The sequence below is a fragment of the Camellia sinensis genome, chromosome 7 (genome assembly GCF_055761805.1).
Source record: "Camellia sinensis isolate YWXY chromosome 7, ASM5576180v1, whole genome shotgun sequence".
Lineage (NCBI taxonomy): Eukaryota > Viridiplantae > Streptophyta > Magnoliopsida > Ericales > Theaceae > Camellia > Camellia sinensis.
In genome coordinates this window covers 192369011-192396094 of record NC_138967.1, presented here as the reverse complement: position 1 = coordinate 192396094, position 27084 = coordinate 192369011, and the positions used below count along the sequence as shown (strand labels likewise).

Sequence of the window (27084 nt, the reverse complement as noted above, 5' to 3'; positions counted from 1 at the left end):
AAAACCTTTTCCTCTCCCTTCTCTCTGTATTTCCCTACGCCAAATTGGATCAAAATATTGATTTCTCAAAATCCATTAGAGTTCTGCCATATGTTCTTTGTCAAAGTTGGTTAACTTCTCAAGGGATTCGTTGTGAGCGGTGAATATCGAGTTTCGACACCGTTGATTTTGAGGGTTTCATCTCATTTCTTTTTCAAAACTTGAGGTAGGGATTTTATATATATTTTTGCAAGATCTACATGATTTTCAAAATCATCTTTCGATAGTTTTGAAAATTGATTGTTGATTCAAAAAGTTTAGCGATCTTGAAAATGGATTTGTCTCTTATTCTTTTAAAATGATCTTTGGGTTTTGATCTTCGTTGATTGAAGAAAAGATGATTTTGAAAGTTTTCTTTCAAAAGATTTGAGTTGTATAGTTTTGGTGAGAAAACCTAGAATTTGGAGATTTTTTTAAAAGAGAATGAAAATCCATGAATGATATTGTTATATTTATTTTGTGTGTCAAAATAAATAGATATTTGGAAATTTTCTTATTTATATTTATATAAATGATAAATTTCAGGGAATATGTGAATTGTTGGTCATTTTGGAAATTATTGGTCAAAACGTTGAAATAGTCTTGAAATGACTAATTGTTGAGGATACTTGAGAAGAGGGAATTGTGTTATTCCTTGGATGATGAATTGGAATAAAAGTATTTATATTTATCTTGGGAAATTGGCATATCAATTCATTTGATTATATTAAACTTTAAAAGTTGATTTGAAAACTTGCATTGAGAAAAGAATGTTGAGAAACAAGTTTTCATGGAATAGTTTTGGGGTAAATACGTTGATAAGTCTTGATAGGTGGTGTAGATGATATTGAATAAGTTGGCCTGAGAGTTCGGGGTGAAAGACCGAAAATCCGCGCGGATAGGTGTCGAGCCTTCCGGTTAATACCGGTAAAAATGACAATTTGGTAGTACTTGTATAGTCTACTTACAGACACCAATCTAGGGATTACCATAGCCGTATTTACCGCTCTTGAAATAAATTGTTAAGTTTTGAACAATTGAAATTGCATGATATCATTGAGCATGATGGTTTTCAAAAGATGAAAAATGTGATTTATTTTCAAAAAAGGCATAGCATGGCATATGCATTTAATCTCTTGAGACTTGTATAAAATGTATATACTTTGTTAAGAATTTCTTATTAGGCTTTATGCTTACCCTACGGAATTTTTGTACAGGAAAAGATGTTGTGATCCCACCCAACTAGGGTCATGGAAGTATGTGTGTTGGGAGTACAATGCTCTCATTTTGCTGTGACTCTATGTGTAAGCCCAGTGCTGTGTTTGTGTGAGTTTGAATAACCGTTTTGTGTGACCAGACTCTAGCCTTGGAAACTTGTAAACCCTTGGGGGTATTTATTTGTTTATTTACTTATTGTTGGATTAATGTATTGTTGCATGAAAAACTATTGTATCATGTAATGTAAGTTTGGAGATTTATATTCAGTTTTCCTTGAAAGAACCATGATTCTTATATTATCATTTGGGCTAGAAATTTGGGTCTTTACAGCGATGTGTTGCGTGGGTTGGTTGGTGTGACGAGTTTCGCAGCGAAAGATTTGCCACTGACCACCCACCTAATGTTGTTGATATGGGGTTACGTGCGAACGTTGTTCGCATAGATCATAGCCTATGTATGCTTAGGACTTTCATCAGTGTTTTGTGCGTCATTGTTTTTGTATTGTTGTTTCATATCTGATACATTTTCATAGATGTTGTTACATTTACATTTCATTTTGTATCACCTATGTAGTTGTTGTCTGTAATGTGTTCGTCTTATATTACATAACATTTTCATAGCGTGTTATAGAAATCATCTTTGTCTTTTGGCGTTTTGTACTAGTACATGTATAACTTCAATAATTGTCTATGGACTTCGATTTCGGATTTGGACATGAAAAACATATATACTCTAATTTTCTGAAACCGATACACCATTAACTTTACAAGCAAGATTGCATTTTTTAGAACTCCTGGTACACTAATCGCACTGCTCATGGCAACGAACCATTCATCACCCCGTATCCCTTCCAAGAATCGAGGTAAGGCTGTCACAACAACCCAACAATAACCAATCCACAAATGCCAATTCAACAGTGACAATACAAAGTTGTTTCGACAACTTGTCATTGTTGAAATGGACGTTGGTAATCAACAACCTTACGGATTATGATGACTGGGTATAAGAGCGTTGCTAACAAGTTTTTGGACAAAATCGGACTGCTACATTCGGCCAAACAAATGAAAAACAAATTTGTCAACTTGAAGAAAGATTGGGTTGCGTGGAAAAAGCTAGAGAATGCCAATCAAGGCTTGACAGGGCTTGGGTATGACCATGAGACGGGTTTGTTCACACACCTGACCATTGGTGGGCCAAAATACAAGCGTTATGTAGTGCAATAATTTATTTTTCCCATTAATCTTGTACTAGTATTTGTGATTGGTGGTGCCATATGTTTACGTAACTACCTTTAAAAATCAAAGCAATTCCTTAATAAACTAATGTGGAACTCCAGCTAATTGTGACACATTTACAATAATTATTTTAATGTTTTCATTATTAGTTGCGACATTTTTATTTATTATTTCTTGTGCACCGCACAACTTGCCATGTTTGCATTAATTGTATAGTTACAATTATTGTTTTAGAATTATTTCGTATAATCCTTTGAACTATAAAGGTACAATTAATTGGTGCCCATTCTCAATTACGTAATTTAGTGTTATTTGTTTTTACTGTCATTGTTGCTACACTTGCAGCCCTACAAATAAATTGTTACCTTTACTTACATATGTGTTTTCTTTTATCTCAGATGAACAACCGATGTGCTAAGTTCAAGACCAAGCCTCTAGAGCACTTGGACCTCATGGAACGGGTGTACTCTAGCACAGCTGCGACAGGGAAACATGTATGGACTCCAACTGAACTGTGCAATGATGATGCTGCCGTGGCCATTGCCAACGAGGACAGCAAGATGGGACCTTTCAGTGCTATCACACCACCACATCCGGGCCATAATACTGTTGGCGAGAACGTGGTGGATAGTTTCCTGTTTGATGATGCTCCCCCGTAGTCAGCCGCTAACAGATCAGCCAATGCAAAATGTCGCAAGCGGGCAGCGCCTGGTACTATCACTAGTAGCATGGACAACCTCATGGAAGTAGTCAGCAAACAAAGTCGAGAGTTGAAAATTATGCAATATGTTATCATTGGGAAGGGTGAGAACACTGTGGGGGACTATCTTGCAAGGCTAATAATGAGCATGCCTGGATTGGAGCCCGACAGTAAGTTGTTCTCATTCGCATGCAGCATAATGGATTTACCCGATAATCGGGACATCATCATGGCCCTCCCCGTGGATTGCATTGTCAAATGGTTGAAAGAGAAGCGTGTCTGCACACCGGCCAATGTTGGTAGGGATCGTGAACGAGACGCACGTCTGTTTGGGAGTGATGGTGTGGTTGACATGAATTAAGCTTCTGCACTTCGATTATCGTTTTTTATTACTGCCATAAAACTATACTTCAAATGTTTGTGAACTTTTATGCTTTGGACATAGTTTTTTTTTTCTGTGTTGTTTTGCGAAAATTGTTTTGTAGAACAATTTTTTTTTTCCTTGCGCTGTTTTCCAAACTAGTTGGTTTTTTTTTTTGCTTTGGACGTTAATTTATGTATTTCTGTTGGGTGCATTTAGTTATGTTTCGAAACAGACCGAATATGTTTATGTTATTCTTGTTGTAAAATTTTCTATTAACTTTAACAGTAAGTGTTTTTTTTTTTTTTTTTTTTTTTTTTTTTTTTTTTGTGTAACTTGCTATAGTGTTGAACATATTTGTCTTTATGTTGGTAGATGGGAGAAGGTGTCCGTGGTTCGGTTTAGGACGGTTTGCGGTTCAATTTGGACCCGTCCGCATCTATGCGGTTTGGGGAAAAGTCAACCCGCAACCGCTCGTAATGTTGTTTTGCGATTTGTGCAGATAGGATTTGCGGATGTACGAGCAGTTTGCGGATTAGACTTTTTTTCAAAAATTTATTTTTAAACCTTTTTTTTTTCTCCCATTTTGTCAATATTTATTTTGGACATTTTTCCTCCCATTTTCTAAAATGCTCCAGCATTAATAATTAATGAATTAAAACTTATAAAAAAATTTATAAAATCAAAAACATAGCAAAATCAATTTGTAACCCAAACAAATCATTCAAAATCCACATTCATCATTAACTTGCATTCATCCTACATTCATCATTCATAACCCAAATAAAAAAAATCCTACATTTAAAATCCTACATTCCTCATTCCTAACCCAAATACAAAATAATAATAATAATAATAATTCTTCATTAACTTACATTCATCCAAAATGCAAAAAAAAAATAAAAATTCATTAACTTGCATACATCCAAAACCAAAATGCAATTAAAAAAAAAATTTGTTGCCAAACTTTATTCAATTCAAACCCATGAAATAAAATAAAAAACATTTCTAAAATATCAAACTTCATCATGAATCACATCCAATCCAACTGTCACAAATTTCAATTCCAATTCCAATTCCATGCATTTGGTTGATGAACCCTACACAAAAACAAATTGAAAAAATATAAACTTTAATCTTCAATCTTCATAATTCCTTTGAGACAAAAAGTAAAAAAGAATAAAGTAATGAAAAGATAAACAAATGTCTATATATTGCATCTCAATATAGTAAGAAAATGTGTTGAGTATATGAAAAAATTACCAATGAGCAAATGGATATTAGAGATCAATTATAGCATCAACATTATAGGTTGAACTTGAAAATGAGCTTGACTCCAAAGTACCTAATTACGAGTCAATAAGAGAAGATTAATAAAACTTACATTAGAAAATGAACAATACAAATAAAAATGAAGATAAATAAATTCTCATATTACCCAAGTCATATTGCTTAAATTCCTCTACATCATCCATCACGAAGCGAAATTAGAAGGTTGCGTTGAAGCTAATTTTGAGTAAATACAAGAGCTTCAACCATAAAAGGCGATAGTGAACTACGAAATGGGTCAAGAATACACCCTACCGTACTAAAAGCTGACTCCAACGCAACGGTAGAAATAGGCATGGCCAACACATCCCATGCAAGTTTTGATAACACCCTATATTTGGTTGCATTCACCTTCCAATAATCCAAAATCTCAAATGTTTGATTTTTTGCAAAATGTTCAACCTCGGATAAATATTGTTCTAATTCCAACTTAGATCCACTAGTGCATCGCCCCTCCAAACAGGAATTAAATTGGGAGTCAAATAAAGAATAGGAATCATCATCATTATCATTTTCCCCCATATTCATAACTTCACTCACACTTGGAAGTTTCTCATTTGAAGGATAAAGTGTGACATAATGGCTATACAAACAACTCAAACAACTCTTAACCTTGTCTACCATCTTTTCCACCTTCTTATTATCTCCAAGAAATAAATTGGAAAAACAAAACTCCAAGTATGTCATTTTTTTGGTAGAATCAAGAACTACCGCAACATACAACACAAATTGATCTTACTTCTATCCCTCCAATACTTGCTAAATTTTTGTTTCATAGTCTTTGCTATTGTGCTCAAAGTATCATCCTCTTCCAAAATTAATTGGTTAACTTTGCTTTCAATAACAAACATTTCCTTGTAAAAAACATTGGAAGTAACAAAGAGAGACCTCGGAAATTTCTTAGTTGCAACATAAAATAATTTTAGAAACCTCAAAAAAATTCTACATTTTTTCCAATCCAACTCATTTGGAGTTCTCTTATGCTACCATCAACATCCTTGAAATAAGGTTCAAAGTTGGAATCCACAATCTTCAATCGGTTAAAAGCCTTCTCATACTTTTCGGCGACCTCTAACATCAAATAGGTAGAGTTCCACCTAGTTGGTACATATAGACATACAAGAACTTTTGAATCAAGTTTGAGTGTGGCCGCACACTTCTTAAAAACATCATGCCTATGAGGAGAAGACCTCACATATCTCACTGCAAGTCTAATGTTGGCAATAGAATTGTCCATTTCTTTCAACCCATCACTCATAACGAGATTAAGAATATGTGCACAACAACGCATATGAATAAACTCATGTTGCAAAATAACCCCCTTCCAATCTTTGGTTATCGTTTTCAAATATTGACTGGTAAGATTATTAGAACTAGCATTATCAACTATTAAGGTGAATATGCGATCAATGTTCCACTCAATCAAACACAACTCAATTTTTCGACCCAATGTTTCTCCTTCGCGATCCTCAACTTTTTGAAAATTTATGATTCTTTTTTGAAGTTTCCAGTTATCATCAATGAAATGAGCAGTCAAACACATGTAACACAAATTCTAAATAGATGTCCAAGTGTCCGTAATAAAGCAAATTTTATGACCTTTCATGGCCTTCTTTAACTTATCCCTTTCATTCTTGAATATGTTAAGTACTTCTCTAGATATGGTTTGACGAGAGGGAATTGGTGTGAATTTGGGTTGCATGACATTACAAAATCTTCTAAACCCAACACCCTCCACAAATCTAAATGGCAACTCATCAATGACCACCATCTCCGTAAGAGCCCTTTTACAAGTATCAAAATTAAAAATTGTTGCTACAACCTCAATACCCTCTTCATTTTGTTTTGGTTTAAGATTTAATGTTTGTTGACCATTTGTATCCCTATTTGGATATTCTTTACATTTGGGTGTATGACTCCTCAAATTGCTAGTCCCATGAAGTCTAGAGTCAGCCATATACTCTTTCTTCCAATATTTACATACGACTCTACGCTTCCCATCTGGCCTTGTCAAAATGATCCAAAACTGTGGATGGTGCTTTCCCTTCTCCACTTTCACTCTTTCTCTTTGGGGGTCTAGGAGGCTTAGGTTCAGGTTCAGGTTCAGGTTTTATTAAGAGGGGATTCATTTGAGAATTAGAGGATTCTGGAGATACGAGATTGATTGCGGGAGATTGAACACTATCCTTTATTTAAACTGGATTACAAAAATTACAAATTCAATACAATCACAGATTCAATTTTAATTTTAATAACAGATTCAATTTTACACAAATTCAACACAATCACAGATTCAATTTTAATTTTAGTAACAGATTCAATTCTAATTTCAATAACAGATTCAATTCTATACAGATTCGATTCCAATTTCAATAATAGATTCAATACAGATTCAATTTCCACTTCTTACAGATCTGTTGGAGCATTAAAAAAGCACAGATTCAATTCCAAAAGCATAAATTCAATTCAAAAAAAGAAAAGAAAAAGAGAAAGAGATCTGTTTGTATAAACACAGATTCAATTCCAAACAAACACACGGATTCAATTTCCACTTCTCACACATTCAACAATAGATTTAATTCTAATACCACAGATTTAATTCCAAAAACATAGATTCAATTCCAAAAAAAAAAAAATAGAGACAGATCTGTTTGCACATAAACATAGATTCATTTTCTATTTTTTCACAGATCTGTTGCTACAAAAAAAAAATCTGATTTAATTCCAAACAAATACATACATTCAATTTCCACTTTTCACAAACAGATTTGTTGCTACAAAAAAAATTAACAGATCTGATTGCATAAAATAAACAAATCTGATAAGATGAGAGAGAGAGAAAGAGACAGATCAGAGAGAGAAGTCTGATATGTTGCAAAAAAAATCAAAAATCGGAGAGACAGAGACAGAGAAAGAGGCTTACCTGTGAGGTCGATTGGTGCGCTGAGAGAGTGAGATCGATCAGTTGATCTTGCGATAAGAGAAAGTCGATCGGTGCAGATGCAAAACCAGAGAGTGAGAGACTGATGAGATGAGAGAGTGATGAAGACAGATCAGAGAGAGTGAGAAATCTGATATGTCGGGAAAAAAAAATCAAAGATCGGGGAGAGACAGACAGACAGACAGACAGAGACTGAGACTGAGATAGGGGCTTACCTGTGAGGTCGATCGGTGCGATGAGGTCAATCGGTCAAGAGGCCGATCTTGCGACGAGAGAGAGTCAATCGATGCAGTGTAGATGAAAAATGCAAAAGTGGGAGTGAAAGTGAGAGACAGACTGATGAGATATGAGAGAGTGAGTTCGTGTTTTTTTTTAGAGTTTGAGAGATAGATAGATTATAGATTTGGGGTTTTTTTTGAATGGTCAGATTCAAAGGGAAAAAAAAAAGAAAAAAGAAATAAGAAAGAGTTTTATGCGGCCGAGTTGGGCGGGTGCGGTTCAAACCCACAACTCGAAAATTTGATAAAATCCAAACCGCACCCTACCCTTATGTGTTTGCGAAACCGCCTATACGTGCGTGGTTTGGATCAGGTAGGACGATTTGGGCCGGTCGGATGACCCTATGCCTAGCCTTAGTTGTCACCCATTGTTGAGGATTTGAGTAATGTGTGCAAAGTGTACAAACCAGAACATGCCACTATTGTGTCACATGGTGGTTATTCAAGTGTGTCATGTCAATGGAATCTATTTTTTGTGCTCTTTGTTTATTTATTTAAATTTCTGTATTAATTTATTTATTTAGTTGTTTGTGGTCTATTTATTTATTTAATTATTTTTCACTTATTTATTTATTTAGGTAGTTATTTTTTTTCTCGAATTATTTAGTTAAAAACATATATTTCTTTTTTTAATTATTTATTTATTAATTTCTTGTAGTATTTATTTATCTATTTACATCTGTGTATATATTTATGTAGTTTTTTTTTTTTAATTTTTGGTTCAATTTATTTACTTATTTATATTTCTGTAATTGTATTAGTATATTTATTAATCATTCGCGGTCATTGTTTATTTATATTTCTATAATTGTATTCATGGTCATTGTTTATTTACATTTATGTATTTATTTATTGCTATATTTATTTTTTGTTGTATTTATTTATAATTCCATATTTATTTACTAATTAATTTTTTTGATTTATTTATTTAGATTTCTGAAATATTGAATTATTTACAAAATATCTGGTGCAATATTTATGTAATTATTTGTGTCTCACGTGAAACTGAAACAAATGAAATTGTTGCTTAATTATATTGATGCATCAGACTAGAATCTTGTATCCACTTTCAGCATGTATTACCATTCACATGGTATTGTCACTTATTTGATCTTCATGCATCACATGGCCACAGTAGTATATGTGGTACTTGAGCTTGTCAAACAAGTGCTATATATGATGGAGTTGATGGTATGTTCGTATGGAAACTATAGCTTGGTGGCACATAATCAATTGAGTTGGATTTATTTTCCAAATTTCCTTTATGTGGAACAAGTGCTGTATTTTTTCTTCACTTCACAGTAACATAACCCCGCTGAAAGGTTGGTACGTGCCTGATAAAAATATGTATTCACATCTTTCTATTAATGTGTTTATTGGAACACAATTTCGGGCAAACGAATGTTGGGAATTGCACAAAGGGTATTTACATTTTGTAATTTATTTTTCGATGATTTGCAGTGTTCATGGATCCGCAATAGGGTACTAGCTCCGGAGTCGTACGCAATGGCCAAATAAATGTGTGGATACGAGAGGCGATCGGAGAAATAGAATCGACGACATCAATGATATGGATAGAAATTGCACCCATTGCCAATGAGTACGCGTATGTTGACAGGTAGGGATGTAATAACGGCTCGGCCCGGCCCGGCCCATCCGGGTCTGGGCTCAGGCTGGCCCAAGCGGGTTTCACAAGCTCCCACCTTTTTAGTGAGTCGGATCGGGCTGGCCCATGGGCCAAAATGTGGAGCCCAGCCCACTTATAATAAGGCCTGGGCTCGGGCCAAGCCTAGTCGGGCTTTTTATTTTTATTTTATTATTATATTAGGAATAAAAAATCAAAAATAATTATACTAGAGTATTTTAGTTAAGATTAATGAGATGTTTTGTTTGGTTATGTAATATTTCATGGTGATATTTAAATTTAATTATGTATGATTTATGATTTTTTAATTATGAACTTATAACTAAAAAAGTATGCAATTATGTAATTTTTTTTTTCTTTCGAAATGGATAATTTTATATATATGAAAATGAAACATTCAATATTACAATATTACTTTATTTATATAACATTTATTGAATGAATAATTTTTATTTCAAAATGAAATAAAATATTACAAAAATTGATGTTATTAAATAAACTAGGTGTAGATTACTGATGATGGTAGAGCAATTACATCACTATAGGTCAAGTACATCCCAACTAGGTTGGCACCTACCAGCCTACCAATCATTTGCATTATAATCCACCTCAATAGTCTAATGTAATAAAAAATAAAAAAAAAATAAAAAAAAAATGAAATGAAATGAAATAGTAAAAAATAAATTATTGATTAATTATCGGAGGAGACTGACATTTCAGTCGTATTGCCCGAGGATATGTCATCTAAATCATTTTGAATTCGTTCATTTTCACTATAATTTTGTCTTCTTATAAGCGCATGCATATGATCTCTGCATATCATTAGTGCTTCAACCATTTCGGGTGAAAGCCTGCTCTTGTAATCGCTTACCACCCGTCCACCTGCACTAAAAGCTGTTTCTGAAGCAACTGTAGAAATAGTAACGGTTAGTATATCACGGGCCATATGTGAAACCACAGGCCACATAGTTTTATTTTGTTTCCATCATTCCAAAATGTCAAAATCAGTGGAATCATTCACTGACGGGCTTTTCAAATAACGTTGTAGTTCAGAACTATTTACACTTGTATGTTGAGATATTATTCTACCTTTTATTGCTGAAAAAACACTTAATCTCCCGCCTCGAGATGAGACTGCTAGTCTAGTGTGTATAGGTATATTTACAAATGCAGCTGCCTTGTATTCTTCAAATAATTTGTTGCATATTTGCATAATAGGGGCAAATTGTGTTTGATCAGCGAAAATATGTTTTAAAAATTCTTGTAAACCAATTTCTTTACACCTTGGATCAATTATTATGGCTAAACCTAATAGATGAGGCAAATGATCAAAATATTTATCAAATTTTTCTTTCATTGAAGTAATAATGGCTATATAATATTCATTACTCATATATTTTTTGAAAACTTTAATTATTTCTACTAGCATATGTAAAACAAATGGTGAAGTAGGAATATATATAAAAAAATAATTTTGTTAAAGTATCAAAATTTTTTAAAAAATCTTTATACAAGGTTACTTGAAACCAATTAAATTCAGTGGGAGTCAGTACTTCTCCTATTGATATTGTTGCAAAAAATAAATCTATTGCTCTTCTTTGTTTACAAGCTGTTTTTAACATATTATACGTTGAATTCCACCTACTATCTACATCTAAAATTAATTTTTTAAATGGCATATTTTCTCGTTGACAAATTTTTCTATATTCCAAAATTCGATTACCAGAAGACATAATAGTAACAACTGCATTTTTTATTACAAGTACAGAAGTTTCGTATACATGCATAACTTCTTTAACAATCAAATTGAAAATATAGGCACAACAACAAACATGAAAAATATCACCATCAACAAGTAATTGTAAAATTGATTTTAAATGGGCTACAGTTTGATTATAATATGATGCATTATCTAAACTAATCGTAAACATTTTATTTTGTAATGCCCACTCGTATAATATATTTCTTATTTCTACACCAAGTGAATGACTAGCGTATGGAAGTTCAACTAATTTAAATGAAATAATTCTTTTATTTAATTTTCAATCATTATCAATAAAATGAGCAGTGATACATTGATATTCAAAACCATTATTTGACCACAGATCAGATGTTAAACAAACTCTTCTATTCAAAATTTTAAAAATGTCAAATAATTTACTTTTAACATCCTCAAATAATTTCTTTAAATAACTTTGATATTGTGGTGCAAAACTTTCATGAATCATTTCGGTAAAATCAGGACATTCACTAGTAGTAAAATGTTGTTCTTTTTTAATAATATAATCAACTACAGAATTTTGTGCACGTATAGGATCATATGAAAATGTTGATGAAGCCCCTAATTGTATTTGACTTCACTACAGGAAATGACACTTTTGGTGACTAAACAATTTTTAGTCGCCAAAAGTGGTGAAATTAGTGACCAAATATTTTATTAGTTGGCAAAAATGAAAAGATTTAGCTACTACAGTTTTTTAGTCGGTGTATATTGCTTATCAGCGACTAACATAAATTTAGTCGCTAATAACGACACAATTGGCTACTAAATTATTATTCAGTCGCTAATTATTGAACAATTGCCGACGAAAACAATTTTTGGTCACCAAATAATATAGCTATTAAATTTTTTAATTGAGAAATATAGCTTATTGGCGACCAAACAATATTTTTGTCGCTAATATTCCATCATAGGCTACTAAAAAACGTTTAGTCGCCGATAGTATATATTTTAGGCTACTAAATTGTTTTTTAGTCTGTGTCATATACCTTTTGCCGACAAAATAATCTTTAGTCGCCAATTGGCAGCAGATCATATTCAAGAAGACATTAAACGACCACACAAGTTTGATTGCCAATGATTCAATTTTGGTGAATAACAAAAACATTAGTCGCTAAAGCTCTAAATGTTTTAGATTTATTTTCGCGCCTATCTCACACATTTGGCCTCTTTTTGTATACACACAGCTACAGAGCATCTCTTGCCCTGTCATTCCACAGTGCAAATCACTAGCAAACCTCACGATCTCGCAACCTCAGCATCGTCGTTCCCCGTACGCCGCAAATCACCACAGCCACCGCTACTAACAGGTTCGCTCCTTTTCGCTCTCTTTTCTGTCGCTCTCTGTCTCGGTCTCACTCTCTCTCTCTCTCTCTCTCTCTCTTTACCCCTTCTTCTATTTCCCCAACTGTGAACTCTTGCTCTGGGGTTTTTATTCTATCCATTTTGGTTAATTTTTTCTTAATTTCTGAAATGGATTTGTTTGAAGTGGTTTTGTTACTAGAGTTTTGTGGGTTTGATGTTGTAAATGGGTTTGATTTTAGGGTCTGATACCTTTCCCCCCTATTTTTCCTTTCTCTCTCATTAGTTTCAAAGCCCTAATCCATTGATTGTCTATCTAATCTCATGTATTCTAATTATTTTCATTGAAATTTTCTCTCTCATGTATTCTACTCATCATTATTTATGTAAATCTGTGTATGAAATTTACATACACAGATTATCTGATCTGTGTATGTATTCTGAGATTGAGATTATGTGTGTATATATTTTGAGATTGAGTTTACATTTAAACTAAAGATGGGGTTTATAGTTAAACTGTAAACTGAATCTTCAGTTTATAGATTGGGTTTACACTAAGCCTAGCAACATATGAATGAGTTTACATTTAAATGGATTAAATTGAATAGGTAATCTGTGATTGGGTAATCAGTTTAGATGTAGTGGTGAAGATTCAATTTAAATTTAATTAATATGTATTCTAAGATTGGGTAATCTAAACTGATACATATACAGATAATTTGTGTATGTATTCTCATCAGTTTAAATATAATCTCAATTAGATTATCTATGTATTCTCTGTGTATTATCATCAATTTAAATTTTGTTTATGTATTCTCGCTCCGTTGCCTCAATCTGCTGCTTTGTCTGCCTCCTTGCCTCTTCAGCATACTCATTTTCTGCCATGACAATGGCAATGTCGGATTCAGAATAAGATTCTATCAAGAGTTGCAATTTGGTGGAAGAATGACTACTTTCATCTGATTTTGCCTTTTGAGCTGAGCTTGGATAGACTTCGAACCCACCCAAGTTGTAGCTCTACTATGGTGTGATCTTGGTTATATATCCTGATACATTGTAATCTTTTAAACCATGAACATCCAGTTACCTAGCTTTTTGTAAATCAACCTATCTAATTTTTGCACAGCAGATATAAGGATAAATCTTTTCAACTTTTGATACATTAATTTTTTGTCTTCAAAGCCGTATCACCTGTAGATATAGGTTACCGTCTGACATCAAGTAAGGAGATTAGTCTTTTGAACATTGTAGTCAAAACTTTTGAGCTTCATTTTGGTTCTTCAGCTGTAATGGGTATTTGAGGTACTTCTCCAATTCTTCAATTCTTTAAATTAATTGTGAATAGAGTAGTTTAATGGTTGTCAATAATCCTTTGGTCACAGTTGTATATATCCATTTAGATCTCCATGTATTAGTTTGAATACATCATGGTTAATGTAAAAGAAATCAAATAAACTGCTAATGTTTTTTGCTGCAAATAATATCAGAGCTTTCTTGGTGGAAAATGTACGAACGATACTCTCATAAGTTTGTGAAAGAGAAACAAAATGTGTAGGAATATTGTTCTCAATACACAGGAGCTACTATTAGACATCATTTTGAACCAATTGCCTCCGGTCTCATAGAAACCAAAGAAATTGAACAAAATCAACTTGCCTGGAGCACCTAGTTCCCTTTATTATTCTATAATCTATTAATTAGAGACTAGTTGAAAGAATGTCCATCATCTCATTCACCCGTTATTGTTTCTGTGCTCACCACAAATACCGAGTCCCCATCCATATTGTTAATTGAAAAACCGTAAACACCATCAATCATTAGTACAGCTTTCACTAATGTCATTTGTACTACTGCTACTCCCTCAACCAATTTCATTACTGAGGCTTTGATTTCTCACTGGTGTCCTAAATCCAGTGCCAAAGCATGACTTCAGCTGCCACTGGCTTGCTGAAATCTTTAAGCAATACTGTTGTTAGGAGGTTTCAAGGGGAAGCCCAGGGCTTGTACCTACCCTGCTTATTCTACACTCAAATCTATTTTAATTAAAATGTCTACATGTGCTTACTGATGACAATAAGTGTTTATACACACACTAATGCAGAATTTTGGTTGACAACTCAGCTTTGGTTGGTTGCTCCAACCTTTGTAATCTGACCTTTCTTGTCCAAGTTAAAATTACTCTTTGATGCTTGACGTATTGTTTTCTATGTTGTACATGCAGACTAAGCCAACCAGATATGTCTCAATCTCTCTTCTGGATCAAGCTATCTGTAGACTCACTTGAATTGTCTATTTTTCTTTTTCTTTTTTTCTTTAAAGGTCTAGAATTGTATATTCTTTTATTGCATCTTTCATATTTTGCTTGAGTGGAAAGTAATGCTGTGAACTACTCCATATATGTGTGGTTAATTTATTTATTTTCTTAAAGAAAAGCCAAAAATCTTGATTTCTTCTTCTTTTGATTTATACACAACTAGGCAAAACATTCCATTGTCAACTGTTTGTCACATGTATATATATATATATATATAATTTTTAAACTTGGCCTGACATTAACCATTAAGGAACAGGTCCCATTAGTCATTGTTTCGACTGGTATGTGAACTAGTTGAACCATTATATGCAGAAAATTGTTGTAAATTTCAAGAAACATATGAACCTTAGATAAACATAAGGTCAAAAGAATTTGTGACAACCAAATGTGGTTGTGTGCCTAGATAAACATGTCATTTCATTTTCACTCAAACTTATCTATTTACTTTGATAATTTTCTTTAACTTACCTAAACTTAGTCGAAAAAGGATGTTCGAGGGCGAAAATTCAAAACAGCCCCTGAACCACCGTGTGGCCCTCACAGAAAGCTTCCCCTTGACAAATAGAACTTGTGACAACTGATGGAACATAATTCAGACCCGTAAGTTGGGAGTTAGAGCCGAATACGCCCTAAACTTAGTCGAAAAAGGGCATTTCGGAGGCGAAAATTCAAAACAACCCCCGAACCGCCATGTGGCTCTCACAGATAGTTTTCCCGTGACAAATAGGACTTGTGACAACTGATGAAATGTAATTCGGACCCTTAGGTTGGGAGTTAGAACGGAATACACCCTAAACTTAGTCGAAAAAGGGTGTTCTGGGGGCAAAATTTCAAAATAGCCCCTGAACCATTGTGTAGCCCTCACGGACAGCTTCCCCTTGACAAATAGGACTTGTGACAACTGACGAAATGTCATTCAAACCTGTAGATTGGGAGTTAGAGCCGAATACGCCATAAACTTAGTCGAAAAAGGGCGTTCGGGGGTGAAAATTTAAAATAGCCCCCAAACCATCGTGTGGCCCTCACAGACAGCTTTCCCTTGACAAATAGGACTTGTGACAACTGACGGAATGTAATTCGGACCTGTAGGTTGGGAGTTAGAGATGAATACGCCCTAAACTTAGTCGAAAAAGAGCATTTTGAGAGCAAAAATTCAAAACAGCCCCCAAACCACCGTGTGGCTCTCACGGACTGCTTTTCCATGACAGTTATGACCTATGACAATAGACAGAATGTAATTAGGACCCGTAAGTTGGGAGTTAGAGGCGAATACACCTTAAACTTACTTGGAAAACGGTGTTTCGGGGGCAAAAATTCAAAACAACCCCCGAACCACCGTGTGGCTCTCACGGACTGCTCCCCCATGACAATTACAACCCGTGACAACTGATGAAATGTAATTAGGACCCGTAGGCTTGGAGTTTGAGCCGAAAATGCCTTACACTTAGTCGAAAAACTAGCAACACTTAGTTTAAAGAGCGATAACTTTATGAAAATAATATCTACATATTCTAATAATTGCCTTTATATATTTATAGGATAAAGAAATTACATATTAGATTGTTTGTGCAGTTGGTTGGAATAAATATTGCATGATACATATATATATATATATATACTTTCTTTTATTTTCAAGAAGACATTTCTCGATTGTTCTACCTTAAATGCATGTTAGAACATGTTCTCTATGGCTGACTGGATTAATATTTTGTAACCAATTCTAATGTTTTGTTTTTTGTTTTTTTTTTTTAGATGGCTTTGTTGCGTGGACTAGTGGATAATCCATATTGGTGTATGGAGAAGAATTTTCACCTTTGTATAGAGCTAATATAATACTTTTTTTGTCCTCAGCTTTTGTGTAGCTCACCATTACTGATACAAAAAACTTTTGCCAATCAATAGATAATGGCTACCGTGGTACATAGATCACCTTCTGTCGTGGTACATATATGACCATTTGTCGGCGTACATATATGACCTTTTGTCATGGTCTATAGAAAAAATTTTGTCGTGGTATATAGATCATCTTCTGTTGTGGTACATATATATGACCATTTGTCGGCATACACATATGACCTTTTGTCATGGTCTATAGAAAAACTTTTGTCGTGGTATATAGATCATCTTCTGTCGTGGTACATATATATGACCATTTGTCGGCGTACATATACGACCTTTTGTCATGGTCTATAGAAAAACTTTTGTTGTGGTACATATATCACCTTTTGTCGTGGTACAGATTACGATGGTAATTTGTACCATACCAAATGGTAATTTCGCTTGGTAGTAAATATATTTTTTGTATACGGAGGACTTTTTGATTTTTGTATGATATATTTTGTATGGAATTATTATTTTAGTTTAGACAATAGTTGGTTTGTATGGACTTTGACATTTAAAGTTATTTATTTTTTGTATATGGATGCAACTTGTGGAATGATTGATAATACGTATCATTTTGTTTATATACGTATTACAGGTTGTATGGAATATAGACAAGTTGTGGAGAAATTATAATTTTGCAATAAAATATAATATCATATTTTTGGCGACTAAACAATTAGTAGCTAAAAGAAATTGGGAAAATACTTTGAGCAGCTAAAAGTTTTGTAGTAAAAAAAAAGACATTTGGCAACTAAAAGTTTTGTAGCCAAAAGAAAATCAAACATTCTTGTTCAAAAAAAAAAAAGAAAATCAAACATTTGGCGACTAAAATATTTCGTAGCTAAAAACAAAAGTTAAAGAATAAAAACACTTTTGCCGACTAAAAATTTAGTAGCCAAAATGTGGGACTTTAGGCAACCAAATATTTAGTAGCGAAAACAAGACCTCTTTGCCAACTAAAATTTTAGTAGCAAAAAATGTGGGACTTTAGGGGACCAAATATTTAGTAGCCAAAACAAGAACTCTTTGCCGACTAAAATTTTAGTAGCCAAACATGTGGGACTTTAGGCGACCAAATTTTTAGTAGCCAAAACAAGAACTCTTTGCCGACTTAAAATTTTAGTAGCTAAAAATGTGGGACTTTAGGCGACTAAAAGTTTGGTGGCCAAAAATGTACTAATTTGATTTAATGTCCAACCTTTTGGCGACTAAAAATTTAGTCAAAAATTGAATACATTTGGCGACTAAAAAAAATTTAGTCGCTAATGACCTTTACCGACAATTCTTCGATGACTACTTTTGCGACCAAATAATTTAGTCGCTGAAACCCTTTGGTGACTAAAAATTAACTTTTGGCGACTAAAAATTTGGTCGCCAAAAGTGAAAATTCATGTAGTGCTTCGAATATCAAGTTGTTGATTTTGTAAATGTTTGTTAGCATGCCTCTTTAGATTACTAGTATCCCTTGCAGATGCAGCACTAAGTAAATGTGCGTAATATTTACATTTTGCTTTAAATGCAATTGTACTATCAGGATTATTTATAGATATTTTTTCAAAATGTTTCCAAACACTACTACTTCTGCTCCTAGATGATGATCCAACTGTTGGAAGAGAGATATTAGAAAGAGAATCAACAGATTCATGTTGTGTAGTTTATGTGTCAACATCGACATAAACATTAGGCATATTAAGATCTATAGTAATGTAAGTAAAATAATATATAAGAATTAACAATTAATTTAAATAATGTGCAAATACAATCAGTAAAAAATAATAATTAATATATGTGCACAAATAATTAATGAAAAATGAGTAGCTAATAAATTTAATTAAACTAATTAATGTTACCGACTGGCGAATGTAATACAGAAGTTTGCTTCTTCTGATAAAAGTTTTTTGTTGCACAATTGTAATTGTCACTTAGGGATGACACTTTAAAATTAATTGAGAGTTGCGAGATATTGAGAGTTTAAGAGAGAGAGGGAGAGAGAATTATTTGTTGTGAAATTTATTTTGGAAAATGAAAGATATTTATAGTAATTTTAATTATGACCGTTTGTATATATTACCGTTTGAGTTGAGTGATTGATGAGGAGATGCAACGGACTAATTTCAACTAGGCTAGTAAGGGCGGTCGTTGTTTTTGACCAAAAGAATGGAGATAGAGATATCAAAATATTGCCATGCCATGCTCTAGTCTTTTCAGGGATTCTCTCTTGTATATACAAATATTTTTTAACTTTGCCTCCACTCTCTCTTTTATGTTCTCTGTCAGTCTAACAGTCTATCCTGATGATAAATAAATATATTTTCAATAAATTAACTTTGCCTCCACTTTCTCTCTCTCCCTCCTCTCGTGTCTTGTTTCGGCTGCTAGCAGCCAGCCAGCCACAACACAGTGATAGTGTGCAATGACAGTGGGTCACACAAGCTTTGTCATTCTTGGGTCTATCAGGGTCTGTCAAATTTAACAATATTAGTCTTTGAAAATAACAATTAAGAATGACTATTGAATTTAATATTGTAGTATTTGAAATATGAATCACTTGATTTTACTTCCAAATGAGAAAAGAAAAGAGAACAACTTCATTATGCTAAACATGCATGATGCATGCTCAGCTTTATAGCATGGTATAGTAACACTCTATTTCTCTCTCTCTCTCTCTCTCTCTATTCTGACCAAAGAAAAAAACATTATTAGTTTGATTTTAAATTAATAAATTATTATTATTTTTTGTTTTATTTTTAAATTATTAATATTATTTATTTAATTATATAATTTTTTATTTTTACAAGATTAATTTTTATTTAATTATTTTAATTTTAATTTTTATAAGATCAATATTTTTATTTATTTTATTATTTTAATTTTTTAATTATTTAACCATTATGAGTTGTTTTTTATTTTTATTTTTTGAAATTTGACCATTAGTAGAGAGATGGCCGAATAGGTGGGCCGGGCCGCCTGTAGGGCTCAAATTTTTTTTGGGCTGGGCCCCAAGTGAAAGGCCCAGGCCCAAGGTATTGGACTGGGCTCAGGCCCGGGCTTAACCGGGCTAAAACAAGTCGGGCCCATATCGGGCTTCGGGCTGCCCACGGGCCTCGGGCCATTGTTACACCCCTATTGACAGAACTCCATTTCACACATCATCATTGACTGGTCGCATGTGGATGGAGGAGATGCTTCGTGGTCAGAATGAAGCATTTCAGCGAAATTTTTGGATGTCAAAGGATGTGTTCTTATTGTTGTGCAAGACATTAGTTGAGGATTTCGAACTCCCACTACATAGCGTCCCCATGGTGTATACGTAGTTGAAAGTGTCGGCATGTTCATATTCATGTTGTGGGGCTTCTTCGAGTTGGGATATTGAAGACCGTTTCCAACACTCGAGGGAAACAATATAACGTTATGTAATGCGAGTTCTTAAAGCAATGAAGTTGTTTACAATTGCACACTGTCGACCGACGAGGTCACAACACAGCAGACATTCGTGCTTAGAGTCCTGACGAAAATATTTGCCATTTAGAGTGAGTTTAATTAGTTACCGAACATTTTCAATCACATTCAGAAAACAAGGGATTTCAATTTTCGGGTTAATGTGTTCGTTCTTGTCACTTATGCAATTGCTTTGTGTGCTTGCACAAGACTGTATTGGCACGCTAAACGGCACACACGTAGAGGCATATCTCCCGTCGTGAGAGGCAGCGCCATATTTTGGTTGTAAAGGATAGCATACGCAAAACTTTTATCTCTTGCGGATAGGAGGGTAGTATGCACGACGGTAGAGTTTTTAACGAAGTAATACAGGACCCGGGCAAACAATTTCCCAACCTAGAGGAAGGTTAGCTGAACAAGGGGTATTCAATGTTGTTGTTAGTTGTGTGCATTTGATATTTATAATGATGTTCCTAATGCAAAATTATCTAATTACAACCAGGAAAATATTACCTTGTTGATGTGAGGTACAAGAACCAAAAAGGCTTTTCGGCATCGTTTAAGGGATGCCGATACTACCAGGAAGAGTTTCATGCTACTGGACGGGCAAGAAATGCAAACGAAGCTTTCAACACGGTGCACTCCTTTTTACGGAATGAAATTGAACGTACGTTCGGAGTATGGAAAGCACGATGGGGATTCCTACATAACATGCATTGATATGATTTTGGGAAAGTGCATGTGCCATTGATTGGGGCTTCAATGGCACTGCATAATTTTATACGTCGTAACTCCAACGATGATGAAGCGTTCAACAGGGTTACGAATGCAGAGAATTTTACCTTCAACAACATGCCAAATGTTGCGGGTGTTTGTGATGACGATGATGGTAAACCAGAGGGCGATGATGACGTACATATGAACGAAGTGAGGAAATCAATTCAGAATAAGTTGGTGTGACATCGGCGTCAACTCAGCCTGTAACCCTGTTCGGTCTTTACGAATTGATGGTAAATGATATTAATGTGCCAAACTGTTGAAATTGTTATAAAAACTGTCTGGTTATGTTTGTAAACCTCTGTTGTTGTCAACGACGTTTACCAGATTTTAACGTGGAAATGAAAAAATAGTAAGAACGCAATTTGTTCACAAAAAATACTAAATTGAACATTACATTGAATAATTTAATAATTTTACTGTGATTTGTAGTGCAACATTGAATATTAAAATATTTGTAATTATTTTATAATTTGAACTGCGTAACATTGAAAAATTTTAATATTACATTCCAAAAAAATGTTCAAACACAACATGGGTAAAAAAGTAAATTTCCAAAGTTGGGCAAGGGCATTTTGGTCATTTTAATGTGATTTAACACCATAAACAAATATTAAACTAAAAAATCAAAAGTCAATTTTTTACCAACTTCTCAAATTACTTTCCAAAAAAATTAAAAGTCAACTTTTTACTAACTTCCCAAAACACCCCTATATATGTGATATTTTTTTTCCTTCTTCTATTATACTTCTCTAATTTTTTTTTGTTTTATAATAGAAACTAATTATTTTTGCAATTTTTATTTATTTATTTTCCTTACGAGCCTATCAAAGCTCTACTCACATTTGCCACATATGTGCCCTAATTAGGGTGCACGGTGTGGTTTGGACAGTTTGAGAGTAAAGTTATAAATTGAATGACGGATTAGCGAATTGATAAATTGCGGTTTTAGTGATTTTTTATGGATTGAAAAATTGAAAAAATTATAACTAATTATCATATATTTACATAATATATAATACTAATTTGTATAATATTTTGGGTAAATTACACTGACACCCCCTAAGGTTTATATTTATTACAGTTCTCCCCTCACCTTTTAGAAATTACATCTCCCTTCCTGAGATTTAAAGTTTCATTACAGATTCTCCCCTCAGCAATTTAATTTTTTTTAAATACCATTTTTTCTCTCACTGGGTAAATTACGTTGACACCTCTCACATTTTAGAAATTACAATCCCCTCCCTAAGATTTAAAGTAGTATTACCAATTAACCTCTCAGTTAGTATTAGTTGGAAAAAAAATTCATTGAAAAAAAAAATTAATTGGAAAAAAATTATTTGAAAAAAAAAATTTGCTAGTAAAATATTTAAATTTCTGTTTAAAAACTAACGTAAATTCATTTTTTGAATTTAAGTTTTTTTTTTCTCAAATTTACAAGCTAAGACAACAATTTATAAATCAAAAAAAAAATTATCAAACAAGTTTTTATGATAATTTTTAAAATTTTTGTAAATATAAATTGAAAACTGAAAACGAAATGGTTACCAAATAGTTCTCAGATGGTAAAAATATCGTAAAATTAACAAATAATTAAATAAGTTATCAACATAAGAAATGACTTATCAAAATATTCTTAGGCTATGTATGGTTTGATTTTTAGAAGAAAAAAAATTAAAATTAAAAATTAATTTGGTTAAGAAATAAAAAATAATTATCATTTAAGGGTAAAAAATAATTATCATTTTAACTTTTAGGCAGGTTATATACATACGTATGGTTGTTCCAATTTAATTTGTAAAAAATTATTTCTAACCACTCAAAAGACAAAAATTATATAAAAATAATATTTATTTTTTATTTTTTTATTTCTTAACCAAATTAATTTTTAATTTTTAAATTTTTTTTTTCTAAAAATCAAACCATACATAGCTTAAATTTTTTTTGATAAGTCATTTCTTACATTGGTAACTTATTTAATTATTTATTAATTTTACGACATTTTTACCATCTAAAGCTTGTTTGGTAACTATTTCGTTTTCAGTTTTCAATTTATGTTTACAAAATTTTTTAAAATTGTCATAAAAACTTGTTTAATAATTTTTTTTTGTTTATAAATAGTTGTCTCAGTTTGTAAATTTGAAGAAAAAACGTAAATTCAAAAAATGATTAAAAATTTTACTAAGATTTTTTTTTTCAATTAATTTTTTTTTCCAATTATTTTTTTTTCAATGAATTTTTTTCCAACTAATACAAACCGAAGGAGCAATTAGTAATGCTACTTTAAATCTTAGGGAGGGGATTGTAATTCCTAAAATGTGAGGGGTGTCAATGTAATTTACCCAGTGAGGGTAAAATTGATATTTAAAAAAATTAAATTGCTAGGGGAGGAATCTATAATGAAACTTTAAACCTCAAGGAGGGAGACGTAATTTTCCAAAAATGAGGTAAGGAACTATAATAAATATAAATCTCAGGGGGCGTTAGTATAATTTACCCTAAAATTTTTTAGATATATAATCCAAAATAATTTTATATAATATGTTTTATATATAATCACTAATTTATAATAAATTTCATATCTTAAATTTCTCTTATACTCATTTTTATATAAATAATTTATAAATATTAAAAAGGAAAATGCATAAGACCCCCAGTGGGGGTTAGGAATGGCAACGGGGCGGGGCCGGGGACCACTCCCCGTCCCCGATCCCCGATAGTGAGAAATTTCCGTCCCCGTCCCCGATCCCCAATAGTGAGAAATTCCCGTCCCCGTCCCCGATCCCCGACGAGGACCCCATATATCCCCCCGCCCCCACTCCCGATCGGGGATCAGGTATCCCCGACCCCGCAAATTTCCCGACAGAATTACAGTTTTTTTTTTTTTTTCAAAAAACAATTTTAAACATCCTATTAAGAATCTGTCCAGCAGCATCTGTCAAGTTAAAAAATTCAAATCAATAATCTGCCAATATATAAAAAAAATTAAATAATCTACCAAAAATAAAAAATTCATAATCTATCAAGCTAAAAAATTCAAATCAATAATCTGCCAATATATAAAAAATTAAATAATCTACCAAAAATTAAAAATTCATAATCTGTCAAGGTAAAAAATCAATACATAATATGTCAACATATTCAAATAAGATAGGCTACCCAAAAAATTCAACATAATCTGCCAATATATACAAATCAATAAATCTGTCCAGCAGCATTTGTCAAATATAGCATCTATCAAATATTCAATAAAATAACATCCTATAGCAACAAAATTCAGCAGCCCATGCACAACTCAAACACAAAACATCTTGTAGCAACAAAATAGCACAAACAAAACATCTGTCCAGCAGCCCATACACACAAGAAAATTCAATAAGTAGCAAAGAGAATAATTAATCCCAAACACAACCCGCAAGGGATAGGTTATCCAAAAATTGAAATTAAAAATTAAAAAAAAAATCCATTACAACATAAAAAAATTCTTTCATTGTTTCTCCAATACCCATACAAATCACACAACTTCCATCACCTCCTTCAACTTGAATTCCTGTTAAATAACAAAAGGAAAAAAAATAAATAATTAATACTAATAATAAAATGTAAAAAATGTTAACAATTAAAACAAAAAAGATGACAACTAACACAAAAGTGGCACATGACTGATCCGACTCGATCTCATCATCATCATATATAGTTGCATAGCCCACTGATTCCAATGTTGAATTTCCTAAAAAATAAAGAATATAAATTCAGTATTGAAATTATTCCATGGTAATATAAATACTAGGAGGCGTATATAAATAGTAGACAAGTTGGAGACATGTTTAGATACCAAAAACAAACTCCCATTGGCAAAATGGCAAAATGGAGATCAATTACATTGAGATCAAAATGGCAAAATGTCTAAATACATGGAGATCAATTAGATACCAAAAACAAACTCCCATTGGCAAAATGGAGACATGTTTAGTACTGAGAAACAACACTTCCTAGTTTAAAGATACTTGAAAACAAATCACATTCTCTGCTATAATTTATTTCCCAAGATAGTTTAACCAAGATGACATTGCATCCCCATAAATCAAAAAAGGGAATGACAGCTATACGCTATTTGATTTCCATACACACCAAAAATTAATTCAAAACCACTTTGGCCAGTTTTGGTGGGGTGACTGTTTCATGAGCATTTATACTTTTTTTTTTCCCTCTTCTGGTTTTGTTCCATAACTAGAAAGAATGTGATGCAATTTTAGAAGGGAAATGGTGTCCCATTAATTAAACAGGTGATTAAATCATCGATTCAAAAGTTTCAACACGTGAATCATTATATATATATATATATAACAATCCCTAATGAATTAGAACTGTATATATATATATATATATATATATTTATTTAACAGATCAAAAAAAAAACCCAGATCATATATATATATATATGTAACAGATCAAAAACTCAATAAACGATCAACTCATATATATATATATATATATATATATATATATATATGTATATATTTAAAATAAATAAATTTAGAGAAAAAAAAAAACAGAGGTCGAATACTATATATACGTTCACAAATATATATATATATATATGTGTGTGTGTGTGTGTAAACCTCGCTATATCCGAAATCCCGACACACAGAGAGAGAGAGAGAGAGAGAGAGAGAGAGAGAGAGAGAAAGAGAGAGAGAGATACCCTTTGAAATCGGCGGTAAGGGAGAATCGCCGACAAGGGAGGAGTGGCGGTGAGGGGCGAGCAACCGTCAACGTCGTCTATGAGAGAAAGAGAATGAGGCAGCAGCGGCGGTAAGAGGGGAGGATCGACAGTGAGGTACGAGCGACGGTGAGGGAGGATCGGCGGTGACGGATGATCGGCGCCGTCGTTCTATGAAAGAGAGAGAGAGAGGAAGGCGAAACCCTAGATGAAGAGAGAGAGAGAGTAGAAAAGGAGACGGCTCTGTTGTTGTGTTTGTGTTGTGTGTGTGTTCTCAAACAACACCCTACACACACCCACATATGTTATATATAAGCAGGGGTAAAAAGGTAATTTCATGTCGGGGGCAACCGGGCCGGGGATCGGGGCAAGGGCGGGTCCGGGATTGAAACATGTGTCCCCGTCCCCTGCCTGAATATCATCGGGGATCTAATTTTTAATACCATCATCAGCCCGTCGGGGGTATTTTTCAGGGAATAACCGCTTAGGCCTCGTTTAGAAACCCTCATTTTTAGTCAAAAAGTTACTAAATTAGCCAAAAAGCCAACAACCTATACCAAAAAGTCAAAGATTCTCTTTTCTCTCTACTTTTTGCATATCTTTTCGTAAAAAGCTAAAAAGTCATCCTAAACATACTAGTTTTTTTTAGCTCATATTTTAGCCAAATAGCCAAAAAGTTACTAAATTAGCCTGTTCCCAAACGAGGCCTTAATTCGGGGTCGGGGGATCGGGTCCCCATCGGGCCGGGTTCCGATTGCCATCCCTAGTGGGGGTGCTGGGGTTTGTTTTGATTGGTCAAAAAACGTTTTTTTTTTTTTTTTTCTTTTTCTTCTCCATTGGCAACCCTACATGTGGAGGTGGGGTGCTGGGGATCCTTCCGTACTAGGGGTCTCCAGCATCTGTCTATTAAAAAATATATATAAATTAACTATAGCAGGCAGGCGAATTGTAAATTTTCAAATTTAAACTACAATTAATCTATTGTGCAGTATAAGACAAGCTCCAACGCTTCACCAAACGTGGCATCAAATTTAAAATTTGGTGAAAAAGTCACTTTTTTGAGCTCCAACGGTTTCACCAAAACGATATCAAATCGAGAATTCACCAAACGTTTTACCAAAATGAGAACAAGCGCAGCATT

General features: G+C 33.2%; 2 protein-coding genes and 1 long non-coding RNA gene across 3 annotated transcripts; 2 read left to right on the top strand and 1 right to left on the bottom strand.

Moving 5' to 3' along the window:
* Positions 1 to 2228: 2228 nt before the first annotated feature.
* LOC114307319 (uncharacterized) lies at positions 2229 to 3130 on the top strand. The gene is made up of 2 exons (XM_028252708.2): positions 2229 to 2447; positions 2870 to 3130. The coding sequence occupies exons 1-2, from the start codon at positions 2229 to 2231 to the stop codon at positions 3128 to 3130; spliced, it is 480 nt and encodes a 159-aa protein (XP_028108509.2).
* Positions 3131 to 6416: 3286 nt separating this feature from the next.
* LOC145796415 (uncharacterized) lies at positions 6417 to 6818 on the bottom strand. Its single transcript, XM_082881518.1, has one exon. It carries the CDS (start codon positions 6816 to 6818, stop codon positions 6417 to 6419), a length of 402 nt encoding a protein of 133 aa, XP_082737644.1.
* A 5774-nt stretch (positions 6819 to 12592) lies between these two features.
* Positions 12593 to 17490, top strand: LOC114307363 (uncharacterized). The gene is made up of 2 exons (XR_003645067.2): positions 12593 to 12815; positions 16874 to 17490. It is a non-coding gene; the product is annotated as an uncharacterized LOC114307363 (long non-coding RNA).
* Positions 17491 to 27084: the final 9594 nt, after the last annotated feature.

Coding starts and splice junctions, on each gene's coding strand:
- LOC114307319 (XM_028252708.2), top strand. CDS start 2,229: ATGACTGGGTATAAGAGCGTTGCTAACAAGTTTTTGGACAAAATCGGA. Junction 2,448..2,869: donor GGCCAAAATACAAGCGTTAT/GTAGTGCAATAA, acceptor CTTTTATCTCAG/ATGAACAACCGATGTGCTAA.
- LOC145796415 (XM_082881518.1), bottom strand. CDS start 6,818: ATGGCTGACTCTAGACTTCATGGGACTAGCAATTTGAGGAGTCATACA.